The 12,512-nt window shown below is 62.3% G+C and overlaps 1 protein-coding gene across 5 annotated transcripts in view; it reads left to right on the top strand.

The window, feature by feature from the left end:
- The window catches only part of RGS3 (regulator of G protein signaling 3), an 80,222-nt gene extending 68,753 nt beyond the window's left edge, over positions 1–11,469 (top strand). For 3 of the 5 annotated variants that reach the window (XM_086625410.1, XM_086625408.1, XM_086625409.1), the window contains 6 exons: positions 2,124–2,771; positions 5,937–6,010; positions 9,427–9,528; positions 10,284–10,345; positions 11,027–11,193; positions 11,284–11,469. In XM_086625410.1, the coding sequence (XP_086481536.1) occupies positions 2,124–2,771; positions 5,937–6,010; positions 9,427–9,528; positions 10,284–10,345; positions 11,027–11,193; positions 11,284–11,469 (1,239 nt within the window). Of the gene's footprint in view, positions 1–2,123; positions 2,772–5,936; positions 6,011–9,209; positions 9,326–9,426; positions 9,529–10,283; positions 10,346–11,026; positions 11,194–11,283 lie in introns of those variants that run through there. The other 2 variants (XM_086625411.1, XM_086625412.1) reach the window with 2 other exon arrangements.
- The last annotated feature ends 1,043 nt before the right edge of the window (positions 11,470–12,512 follow it).

Genomic DNA, 12,512 nt, shown 5'->3' with positions numbered 1-12,512 from the left:
AGTCACAGCCCTGTCCTCGCTCGCCCGAGTTGACTGCCCAACAAGGTGGCCCTTGGCTTCATGTCCTCAAAATCCCTGGTGCCTCCAGCCGCGACGGGGCTCGCTGGCCGGCCGTGACGGCGCTACTGCTGCTTTCCCCCGCCGTCGGGTGACGTTTAGCAGAGCCCGGCCACGGCCCTTTCTGCCAGGAAAGGATGTCACAGCCCCGCTGGTGCTCGCCACCCGAGACACAAACCTTGCTCGGTGGCGAGGCTCCTGCTCGTATCCTCCGTGCCACTGAAGAGCAGCAGAGTCTCTGATTGAATTACTGCAGGGATTTAATTTAATCCCCGAATGTCTCTCATTTTAAAGGAGCCTGTTCATTTCCTTCTAGGGCTTTATCTGATGCGGGCAGCCAGCAATATTAAGCAGGACTGGACAGACAGGGAGCTGTTGGGGAGGGGAGGGCTTTGCGGGGAGTGAATTGAGGGCTGCATGGGTTTTTCCTCTAATTATTTCATGAAATAATGATGACAGTGATTGCAGTACAAATCAGACGTAAACAGCAGCATTAAAACACGCGCTGGTGCAAATAGCATCCTTGCTATTTGTCTGGAAACATTCCCTTTTTACAAGAAATTACTGAGGAGGGAGTGAAACAGCCTTGAGGCTAAATTGAGCATCCACTTGGCGCTTCCATCAAATCCAGCCGTTTTGGGGCTGGAGCAGATGATGCAGATGGGGCTGAGGCCACGATGGTCGCTGAGGTTTACTCTTCAGGCTTGTTGGGGCAGTTCAGGTGATGCTACGCCGCTGCCTGCAGCGAGTCGGGCTGGAAGGGGACCGAGCGGGTCCTCTCCACGGTCAAGGTGTAACGGGGCCCTTTGGCGTGATAAAAAAGGACAAGACACAGGCAGGCCTGGGTGAGCTCCTGTGTGCTGCCGCTGGCTGCGGCGCTGAACCCAAGCAATTTTTGGAAATCTGACCCACTTTTTGGACCCGTAACCTCTGACAGGTGCCTGAGGATGCCACTGGGTGCTGCGTGGTCTCTGCTCCATCCCTCTGCGCAGGGTGGATGGTGCCAGAGCTGGGACTTAAACACCACTGCAAGGACACAGCCTCTGGCCGCTCCGTGGCTGCCTCTCTTCCCACCGGGATGTGAGGCTAATTCCCAAGGCTGCTGCTCTTTTCGTAGCTGCAGTCAACCTAATTTATTCAGGGGTGGTGGTGGTGTTAGCTCCAGCTTTCTGGTTGCCATCGGGCCCTTGAGAATGCTTGGTTCTTAACTGGGGATGTTTTTTCCTGGATGACTTGTTACCCGGGGCTGGTTTTGGGTGATAACCCCCTACTCCAGCCCTACGGGGTCTGCATAGGTGGGATGCGCTTCCCGGGGGCAGAATTTCTCTCTGCTTTGTTCCTTCTCCCCTGCTCAGCTGTTCTCACCCCTTCGGCTCAGACGGGCTCTGCGCAAAGGGAAAAATCACACGGAAGAGAGGACCCTCTCTGGCGGGAGGGGGCTCATTTCAGGCTCCCCCTGCTCACAAAAAACCTTTGGAGGTTTTTTCCCTTGGGCTTCCCCAGGCGTTTCCCCTTGGAAGGGCAGAGGTTGCTCAGGCCTTTCCTGCCTGCAGAGGAGAAGCTGGCAAAAAAACAGCCCCAAAGGCTTAAAAAACCCGAAAGGGGCTGGTAGGAGTGGTTGTGGTTTTGCAGAGCCACATCTGCCGAGCAGAGCCCCTTGGTTCCCTTCTACGTTTAATGATGTGGTGCAGGAGGGGCTGGAGCTGCCGGACGAGAGCTGCTGGTTTCCTCCAAACCCAGCGGTGCTGCTTGGTGCTGGAGGTGGGAGCTGGGTGGTCCCATCCCACTCCTGCCCCGTAGCCACCGGCCAGCTGCTGGTGGGGGAGCTCGGTGCTCCAGGGATCAGGACCAGGACTAGGTGCTGTGGGAGTGATGGGTGACCTGCCGCCACCGGGGGACGTGGGGATGATCCTGTCCCACCCCACCAGAGCACCATTAGGGCTGGTCAGACTAGTACCAGCCATGTGATTGGGGTGTTAGGAGGGGAGAGGCTCCCCGGAATGGTGGCCAGCGAGAGATTCAGGCTGCTTCTGCCTTCATCCTTCTTTATCTTCTCTTCTGGGCAGATGCTGGAGACAGACGCTGAGAAGCCAGGGCAGATGCACTCGGAGGACGGGAAGGCAGCAGCGGGCGATGCTCCTCCGGTCGCAGACGCACCGGCTCCGGTGGAGCCCTGGGAGGCTCTAGGAGCTTCCCAGAGACCTCTCCTGGTGGAAAAGCAGCTGGTGGCCACCGAGAAGGGAAAGGAGCAGCCCAGCTCTCTGCCAACCTTCATCATCCCTGAGCTGCGGCTTGACAGCACCTTCAGCCAGAGTGCGGCCGGCGTGGCAGGCAGCACCACGGACGGCGAGGACGAGCAGGAGGACGATGAGGAGGAAGATGAGGACGAGGAGGACGAGGAGGAGGACAGCGACGAGCACTACTTGGAGAGGAATGAGGTGAAGCGCAGCAGCATGATTGAGACGTCAGGCTGTCAGCCCGTCTACACGCTGAGCGTGCAGAGCTCCCTGCGGCGCCGGACCCACAGCGAGGGCAGCCTGCTGCAGGAGGCCAAGAGCCACTGCTTCACCTCCGACACCACCCTCAACTGCTCGGACAGCCAGGCCACCACGGCCCACTGGGCTCTGCCCTCCCCCAGGACCCTCAAGAAAGAGCTTGCCAAAAACGGCGGCTCCATCCACCAGCTCGCCCTGCTCTTCTCGGGCCACAGGAAGGTACGTGAGCCCGCGCTGGCTCCGCGGGGCGGCCGGCTCCTGCTTGGCCGTGGGCATGGGGGACCTCCTGGGTTGGAGGTGTCCTGGCACATGGTTTCTCTCTCCATGGCTGTGGCAAATCTGTCATCCGAGGGAGTAGGAAGATCCCTGCTGCTGGCAGTCAGCTCTGGGACATGCTTAGAGCAGGGGCTGTCACCCATCGCTGTGTGCTGGTGCTGTGGGTGCACATCTCCCACCAGCATGTCCGGATCCTGCTGGGTCCCATGTCCTGGAGAGCTGCTGTCTGCTGAGACCAGTGGAGAGAGAGGTGCACCCGGGTGGCTGCACTCGCAAAGAGCTGCTCATAGCAGTGGGGACAGGGAAAAAACGGGCTCCGGACAGCCTCCGGTGACAAGGAGTTCCCAGTGTGCTCGGGGATACCAGGAGCAGTGTGGCTTTCTGCCCCCACTGGCCTCTTGCAGGGCTTTGGCCGTTGTGGAGGGTCCATCTCAGGAAAAGGTTGAGGTCAGCGGCAATTTCTGACCTTGACGTGCAGAATGGAGGAGCAGCACGGGGCCGTGCAGCAGGAGCTGTGCCTGGGGCTGGCCCGGGGCCGGCTGTCTGGGGGCTCCCGTGCCCCCCCTGGCGCAGAGCTTGCCTTGACTGCGCTTTGGCACAACAGATATTGACAGGAAACAACGTGCCACTGCAGAGATTGTGCGTGAGAAGTGCTGCTCGCCCCGTTCTCCGCGGGTGAAGCCTGGCTGGGTGCTGAGGGCGGCTCCTGCCTTCCTGCGGAGCTGGCCCAGCACCCGGCTCTGCCCGACCACGCTCCTGCCAGCTTGGGCTCTGGCAGCGGCTGCGGGTACTGCTCTGCTCGGGGCTGCGTTGCATGGCTCAGGACCACGCCGCGTTGCTTGGAGTCCTGTTGCACAGCTCAGGACCTCATTGCGTGGCTCAGGACCACATTGGATGGCTCAGGACCATGACACACTGCTTGGGACCGCCTTACAGTGCTCAGGACCACATTGCATGCTGGCTCCTGGGCAGGAGGGGCTGGTACAGAGCCCTGCATGCCACCAAGCATGGTGGGATGATGGGGTTAAACCCTTGATGGGCTTAACTCTCTTCCTGCCAGACTCATGCTGCTTGAAAAGCCACCTCTGATGTTGTTTCTTGGAGCACTTTTTGGGCTGAGTCCTCGGCCAGCTGGTGAGAGCCCTTACAAGTCTGACAGGCCGGTCACAGTCTAGCCCAGACCCTCTTGGAGGCTGATGGCAGGGTGGCAGGGCTGAGGGGGTTCAAATCCCCTCCCAGATCCTATCAAGAAGGGTCACCTTTGTGGCAGGGACACCTGCGCTGCCCGGGACAGATGGGAGGGAGGTGGTGTTGGTGTCAGCGCTTGGTGAGAGTGTCCCATCCTGTTAGGGCTCCTGGAACGAGGTTTCCCAGTGCTGTTGTGCATGCAGCCCAGCAGCATGGCCAGAACCTGCTGCAGCGCTGGCTGAGACCGGGCGAGCTGCACGCTCGCTGCCTTGGGGAGCTCTGGGGAGCGCACCCCACTCCTGCCCCGGAGAGCCCCCGCTGCACTTCCTGGGCCGATCTGGCTGGGTGGTTTTCAGTGAGGGTACACCGAGCAAATCCCGGGTTAAACCGCTCTGCTGCAGGTGAGACTGGGCTTTTCCCAGAGCAGGGACGGGGCAGCCCGTGCTGGCAGCGAGGACAGCGCGGCTGCTGGGGCTCCCGGGGCTCCCGGGGCTCCTGCTCCCAGCCCTGCAGCAGCTCGCTCTGCCTCTGGCCGGTGCCTTTTGCCCAGTTCGCTGAAACCCTTCGAGGTTCCTGGAGCAGGACACTGATGCACAGCTGCCCTGTGGATCCCCTCCAGCGGCAGCACCGCGCTGCCCGGCACCGCCGATACCTGCAGCCGGTGGCCTCGGCGGCAGGTCCAGACTCTCCATCAAGGGGGTGCGTTTTTATTCCCCCTCTGGGAGCATTTCAAAGGGGCTCATTCATTTGGCCCTTTTCATGCCACCGTGCCCGCCGTGCCTGCCCACGGTCGGCGCTGGGAGGTGGTTGTTTGAAGAGTATGTTGTGGCCGGGAGCGCTGGGACTCCTCGGCCGAGCTCCGCTGCTGCCTTTTGTCCCCGAGCGCGGCGGAGCCTCTCCGGACAATGGCAGGAAACGTGTTCCGGCTGCGTGTCGCCCCGGCCAGCCCGCCCGCCGGAGCCCTATCTGCTCGGGGAAGGTGCTTTGCGAGGGCTGCATTGTTTGGGGCTGATAAACTCCGGAAACCCGGGCGCAGAATGGAAGGAAGTGTCAAAAGCCTGGAGGCCGGGGCTGCGGGGCTGCGCGGCGGGTTCCCACGGCACGGCCGCGGGGCGGCGATCCTGGGAAGGGCCCCGCAGCCCCCGGGTGGCACGGGGCTGAGCTGGGTGCGGGGTCGAGCTGGATGCGGGGCCGGCTGTGAGCATCTTCCTGTCTCATTCCGCAATGGGTGAATTGCCGAAGCCCCTGAGCTGTGGTGGGCCCAGGGGTCTCCACGCGTGGCCCCAGGCTTTGTGGCTCGGAGGCTGCACTGGTGCTGCCCCGAGCTCGCAGTGCCTCCGGGGTCCTCTTGGTTTGCCCAGGCTGCCCTGGGCGGTGATCAGGGAGTGGAGGCCTCTGGGTTCTCCTCAGACTTGAAAGCTGCATGATATGATTCAATTATAGCTGAACTGCTCTGATTTTTCCTACCTGGGAAACTGCTGGGGGACCCCTGATTGATTTTGGGTGCCCGGCTTGTGTCTGGGGGGACCAGGTGCTCTGCGGGCTGGGAGGGGATCCCTGTGCCCGCTCAAGACAGCAGCAATAGGAGCATCAGGAATGGGGATGTGGGTGACCTCCCCACAGGAGGTCCCACTGTTCAGCATCTCAAACCTGGCAGGGTACCTGGGCCACCAGCCGTGGCATGTCCTTAGATGCTCCAGGAACACCATGGGCTGAAGGTGGCATGGGACAGGCAGGGGGAGGCACATTCCCATGCCAGAGCGGAGGGGAGCTCCACCGCGCTGTGGGGAAGGAGCCCTGTGGCTGCCGTGGCTCTGGGCTGTGTGGGCACAGGGACCACGGGGGATGCTGGTGGGTGACCGTTGGAGTGCCACTGTGGGCATGCATGGGCATGATGATGGTTTTCTGTTCCACCCCCAGCTGAGCGGAGCCGACCCTGAATGCAGCTGTGACGAAGGAGATGAGACCTCCCGCAAGAAACGGAGCAGGAACCTGTAAGTGTCACATCATGATGGCATCAGAGTGTACCAGGGCTGTTTGCCATGGTCAGACACCGTGCCAAGCCTTGTTGGTCCAGGCAGCCCTCAGGGTCCCCCCATCTCCTTTGTCTAAGCTTTTCTGGGAAGAAAACAGCAAAGACACTCATGAACTAAGGTCTTACTTCAGACAGGGGGTCGTGATTTTCGGGGAGGAGGGCGGAAGGTGCGCTGGGGGCATCGCAGAGCCTGGCTGGGAGCAGCACCCTGTTCCCTTTGCTTGGGCAGACGGGACAAAGGAGCCGGCTCTCGCCGGTGGCGCGGGGAAAACAGCTTCCCTGGTGCCAGCAGAGCTCTGCTGCAGCAGTGCTGGGTTCAGGGAGAGGCCATGCAAGTGGTGAAACATGAGCTGGGGGCCTCCTTCCCGCTGGCCCCTCGCCGAGAGGAGGAATGGGGAGGTTTCCCATGCTCCAGCCCTCGCGGCACATCGCAGCGTGCGGGAGCGCCGAGCGCGGGGGCCGCCCAGGGCCGCTCGCAGCCCCTCCGCCTCTCCCGGTAAGGCTTTGGGGGTGCCCAAAAGCGGGTCCAGGCAAGGACGAGGCATCCGTGGCCTTTGCTTCCCGGTAACGCTGCGGCGGGGCGAGGGCAGGCGCGACGGCGGGGCCGAGCGAGGAGGTTTTGGAACGAACCGCCTCCGGTTCCGCGGGTGTCACGGCCGCAGGGATGCCCCGGGGCTGGGGCTGGCACCGCTCCACGTGGCTCGGGGCAGGTGGAGAAGTCACACGTGGTTCGGGCAGCTCAGGGGGCGCGAGGGCACCGGGCGCACCGGCTGCGCTCGCCGCCGCGATGGCATCACCGCTCGTGCCGAGTGCCAGTGAGCGGCACTGTTGTCCCGTGCGCTTCCCAGCTGCGGCTGCCTATTTTTAGCTCTTCTCATTATTTCCCCCCTCCCTCGCCTCCCAGCACTTGGAATCAAAACGAATCCCTCGCAGGCTGCCGCACGGACGTCCCCCCGGCCGCGTGTCCCTGCCGGGGGAATGGGGCTGGCGGGGGGGCTCGGCCGCCCCCGGCTCAGCGGGGTCAGGGGCGGTTGCAGAGAGGGTTTTTCTCCTCACCTTGAGCTGGCAGCGGATGCGCCAGGGGAGCCTCTTGGCACCGCACCGGGCGGCTATTGGCTGCGCAGCCCAGTTGCCGGCCGTCTGCGGGGAGTATTTATGGTGCAGGTGGTTGGGGTTTGGCACTCGCCTCCCCTCCCGGCCCCGGCACGCTCTGCCGGCCCCGCTCACTGGCCGGCACTCCCTGATGTACCACACGATGGTGGACTTTTCTGAAAAATACCTGGAAAGGTAGGACTATGGCATCCTGCTTCGCAGGGGATGGTTTGGAAGTGGTGCGGGGCGACGGTGCTGGCTGCGGTGTCGCGGCTGTGCTGGGGTGCTGGGGCAGGTCACTTTCTAGGGGCGACTCCAGGCAGAAACCAGGAATTTTTTAGGAAATGTTATTGTTGCTGTGGCATTTGATGCTGCGGATTGGCCGCAGCTGGGAGCCGTGCCTGCCCGCTGCCACCCCAGCCCGGTTTCGTGCCACTTGCTGTTTCTTTGCAGGCGTGTGCACGAGGAGCAGCGGGTTTCAAGCTGGGGAACTTCCTTAGGTGGTGCTGGCTGGTGTATTTCAGCTGGTGAATCTGCCCGTGAGCTGCCGCGCACCTGTGAGCCCCAGAGCCCGGCGGGGCTACTGCTGCAGCCGACGGGCATCGTGCGGCACGCTGTGGGGCACGCGTGTGCCGGGGACGCACGGAAGGGCTTTTCAGAGCTTTGAAAGCCTTTAGCCTTGCTAAATTGGGAATACTGTGAAAATTGTTGCTCGGGGCTGTGTGGGATGCCCGGCCTGTGTGGCAGCCGGTCCTTGGCTGCCAGCATCACTGGCAGTGTGGCGATGGGAGGCAGGTGGTGTTTGGAGCAGGAGGGTCCGGGTTTGGATCTGCTTTTCCCCCACATTAGTGCTAAGCTGGTGCCTGGCAACTGGCAGCAGTGGGACGTGTGTCCTGCTGGGACCGCAGCCCGGATAATGTGAAGGCAGTGAAACCACCCGTGACCCCGCGAGGGCACGGACGGCACCGGGGAGCAGGGGCTGATTGCCCTCTACTGTGCTTCTCTGGCTCAGGGTGCTCAGCACCTGCAGGACTGAGCCCTGGGGTTGTTGCAGGTATTTTTGTTCCAGTAGGTTCGTCCCAGTTCCTGGGACTGGAGAGACCTGTGGGTCCAGCCAGCATCACTTGGTGTGGGGCACATCCTGGCCTTGAATCCCTGCTCGTGTCCCCTGCCAGCCCTGGGCATGGCTTGGCCAGGCAGAGGTGGCTCCTCTGAGCATCCTCGCATAGACCCAGCAGCATGGGACCCGTGGGAGGGCGCAGGGGGTGACCTGGAGATGCCACCTTGAGGGGCCCGTCACCCAGGTGGCACTGCCAGCCTCGGTGCAGGACGGCCATCCCATGCCGCCCTGCACCCCTTCGTGCTGCGGTGTCATGCGAGGGCTGTGCCACGAGGGGACAGCATCGTCTGCGCCTGTCCTCACCCGTCTCCTCTTCCACCTCCCGCTTCCCAGCCTTGGCCCCTGGGAAGCCCTCGAAGGGCCAAGCTGGGGCTGGACTTGGGGGGCTCCCGCTTTCCGGTTGCACTTGCCAAAAATCTTTGTCCCGGCGGAAGTTTCCTGGGGGAACTGGCAGCCCTGTGTCCGGGTGCCCGTCAGTCGGTCCGCCGGGGGGTGGTGGAGGGGGGTCCCACGCGGCGTGGCGGTGCGGGTGTCTGTGCCCCAGCACCCCTCCTCCCAACCGCGCTCAGCCCCGCCGCCAGCCCCGCTGCCTCCCCCGCGACGCCCGCGCTCTATAAATATCCCTCGTAAATCCCTGCTGCCACGATTTTCCCCGCCGCCTCTCCAAAGGCCCCACTCTCCACCCTCGCCGGGATTTTTCCACCTTTCCTCGAGTTTCCCCAGCAACGGCGGAGCCGTCCGCCGTGGCGGCGAGACTGACCCAGCCCTCGCTCCCGCGTGCCTCGGTTCACCCCACGCTGCATTTAAAGCTCCTCCGGGCTGAACCCTCCCACTTCCGCGCTGGCCGCACCGGACGGGAGCGCGGCACAGTGCCGGCGTCACAACGCCCGAGCGTCTGGCCGCGCCGGTCGCGCCAGCAGCCGCTGCACGGGCCGTCCCAGCAGCCATGCCCTTTTTCCGTGACCTTTCCAAGCCCCAGCCGCTGGAGTTTCACGCGGAGATGCTGCTGGGCGTGCAGAGACCCCACAACGGCAGCCTGCAGCGCCGGCACACCATGAAGGAGTAGGTGACGGGAGCGGGACGAGGCTGCCGGCGAGTCCCCTGGGTGCTGGGTGTCCCCCCCAACCCCTCGCCCGCCTGCTAAAACTTGCTCTTCCCTCTAGAGCCAAGGACATGAAGAACCGACTGGGGATTTTTCGGCGGCGGAACGAGTCGCCGGGGGCCAACCCCTCTGGGAAGCTGGACAAAGTGCTCAAATCGCTCAAGTAGGTGCCGTGAGCTGGGGGGGTACCGGGATCGGGGGCCGTGGGGGCTTGGGGACGAATTACGGATGGGCTGAGCATCACCTCTAGGGAGGGTGGGGTCACCCTGTCTGGGGAAGCTGTGGACAAACAGTTTTTTTGTACCCACAGGAGCATTAAAAACATTTTGTTGGCTGAAAATTTCCCCCAGGCGGGTGGGAGGTCCGTGCCTGGGAGGTGGCACAGTGGCGGCTTGGGCTGGAAATTTCCCTGACAGCTGCTTTCTCCCAGTGCCTGGATGTGAAACTTTAACTGGCCGGAGGATGGTTTGAAAAACTGCTTTGCTCTGGAGATGCTCCAGCAGCCAGAGACGAGCCCTCCCTGCTCTCGCGCCCGGCAGCTTCTCTGGCTGCTTGAACGGGGCGGCTGAAATTCCACCGTCCCGCAGCCTCCTGGACATTGCCTGGAGCTTTTCCAGTTCTTGCTCAGCCACCCTGAGCAGCACGGCTGCCCGCACAGACCTCCTTGTATCCGATTTTCTTCCTGCTAGTCTAAAGGCTGAAGTTTCCTTCCAGCAGAGCCACCACAGTGCTGCCTGGTGCAAAGCCCGGCTCTGCCCATGGATGCTCCAGTGCTGCTGGTGCCAGTTCGGGAGCTGGGCAGTGAGCACACGGCAGTGCTTTATTGCCTGGAAATGTTTTTTCCTCGTGCTGCGTTGCAGCAGGCAGTGAAGGTGGCTTCTGCAGCTTCACTTTGCCACTTTTGTCCTTGTCCTGCAGGCCCACCCCCGAGGAAGCTCTCAAGTGGGGGGACTCCCTGGAGAAGCTGCTGCTGCACAAATGTAAGTGTTTTCCCGTCTCTTCCGCCTCTGTTTGCCGCCGGGGGAATATCCCGACACGTGCGTGGATAAAGCTGGGATTTCCTATGTTAATCCTTTCCGGTGTTTGGGGGTAGACAAAGAGAAATGAGGCTGTCCCTCGCCTGCACCCCCTCTGCTGCTGCCTGGCCCAGGGAGGGGGTTTGGGATAGGGGCCAGGGAGAGCCGTGGGTTGGGGCTGCAGCCCCCCTCCAGCTCGGGGGGGGAAGAGGCAGCAATTCGTGTCTGTGCCCGATTCGGAGCCGTGCAGCGGGTCCGTGGAGCAGGAGCTGCTTTAGACCATTCCCCTTCTTGCGTGTCACGGCTGGGGCACCCTGCATCGTGGCCACGTCCAGCACCCATAGGGACAGCCGGGGGTCCTCTCCTCATCGCTGCTCCCCACTCCAAGCCCAGGCTGCCTCTTGGCTCTCTGCGCACGCAGCTGGGCTGAGGACTGCGGATTCAGCACATGGATGGCTGGCGTTGCCGTGCTTGGCCTGGCAATGCCATCGCTGCCTCTTCGCACAAGGACACGCGAGGGGTTTTTGGGGGACGGTGCGGGGAGATAATTTAGGTCGCTCCTTGGCAAGGTTGCTGGGCCAAGGGTCTCGCTGGGCTGTTCCCCGCCTGCGAGCCGGGAGTAGAGCCGTGTCTCTGTCCCCACAGACGGGCTCGCTGCCTTCAGGGCCTTCCTGCGCACCGAGTTCAGCGAGGAGAACCTGGAGTTCTGGCTGACCTGCGAGGAGTTCAAGAAGATCAAATCCCAGTCCAAGATGGTCTCCAAGGCCAAGAAGATCTTCGCCGAGTACATCGCCATCCAGTCCTGCAAGGAGGTGAGGGCTGGCTCCGGCGCCGGTGCGCGGCTCCACGGCACGGCGGCTGCCGGGGGAGCTGCTCACCAGCGCTGGTCTCTCTGCCCACAGGTCAACCTGGACTCCTACACGCGGGAGCACACCAAGGAGAACCTGCAGAACATCACCCGCAGCTGCTTCGACCTCGCGCAGAAGAGGATTTACGGACTCATGGAGAAGGACTCGTACCCCCGCTTCCTCCGCTCTGACTTGTACTTAGACATAATTAACCAGAAGAAAGCCAGCTCCCCACTGTAGACCCATGGACCTTCTTGGGGCAGGCTGGGAGCTGTGTGTTTACATGAAATCGGGCGGCGGAGGCCTTCCCGGGGGCCAGCGGGAGCGCGCCTTCCTGTGCCTTCCCCGCTGCCGTTCGTGCCCCCGAGCCATGTTCCTGCAGTGGAGGGGTGTGGGGCAGCCGAAGGCACCGAGCATGAGGCTGAGGGGACCAACATGCCGAGCAGTCTGGTACTGCTCCATCGCCCCGTCTCACCATCGCTGGTACGATGCCTTCGGGGTGACTCCGGCACGGATTTTAGCCAGGAGGGAAGCTCCCACGAGACTACTGTGAAGCAGGCGCCCGAGCTGCGAGCGCTGCTGGAAGACGACGAGTGATCCCGACTCGGCGAGGAGGAGGAGGAGGAGGAGGAGAAAGACTTCTGTGCAGGGCTCCGGCAAGGGGACAACAGCACTGACACGAACATCTTCCTCGGATAAAAGACTTGTGAACTGGACCAGCCCCACGATGCTGCCGTGCTTCCCCGTGCCGGCGATCCCTCCCGGCTCCCCCGAAGCAGCGATTTCTCGCGGGAGCCCGGCGCTTCCTTCACTCGTGGCGGGTCCCCCCGGGAGCAGCGAAAGCCGAGTCCTTCCCCTGTGCTGGAGGTGCGAAGCCAACCGCCTCCCGCTCCCACCCCGATTTATTTATTGACCTCCTGTAGCTGGACGCGTCGCTGTGTAATAGGAAATCCTCGTGTCCTTTCCCGTTCTGAAATTACAAGTGCAATATTTGTGTGTGTCACGGCGGAGTTCTCCGGTGGAGTGGATGCCTTTTTTATTTTTTCTTTTTTTTTTTGTTTTTCCAAGTGTGTACAACTTTTTCTAAATTAGCAGGTTTTATCCGACAAAACGCGTTCCCCAGCAGCGGGCCCCTGGGTGTAGATATCGTGCCCTGACGACGGAGGGTTTGGTGACGGAGAAAAGCCGCTCTGGGAATCCGACGCTCTCCTTACTCTGGATAACAAGACTGTGGTTTTTGAGAAGCGGGGGGGTTGTTGCTGGCCCTGGCGGAGCTGGACGCA

This window comes from Tauraco erythrolophus, chromosome 22, assembly GCF_009769465.1.
Source record: "Tauraco erythrolophus isolate bTauEry1 chromosome 22, bTauEry1.pri, whole genome shotgun sequence".
NCBI lineage: Eukaryota > Metazoa > Chordata > Aves > Musophagiformes > Musophagidae > Tauraco > Tauraco erythrolophus.
This window is presented reverse-complemented; position numbering and strand designations above follow the sequence as displayed.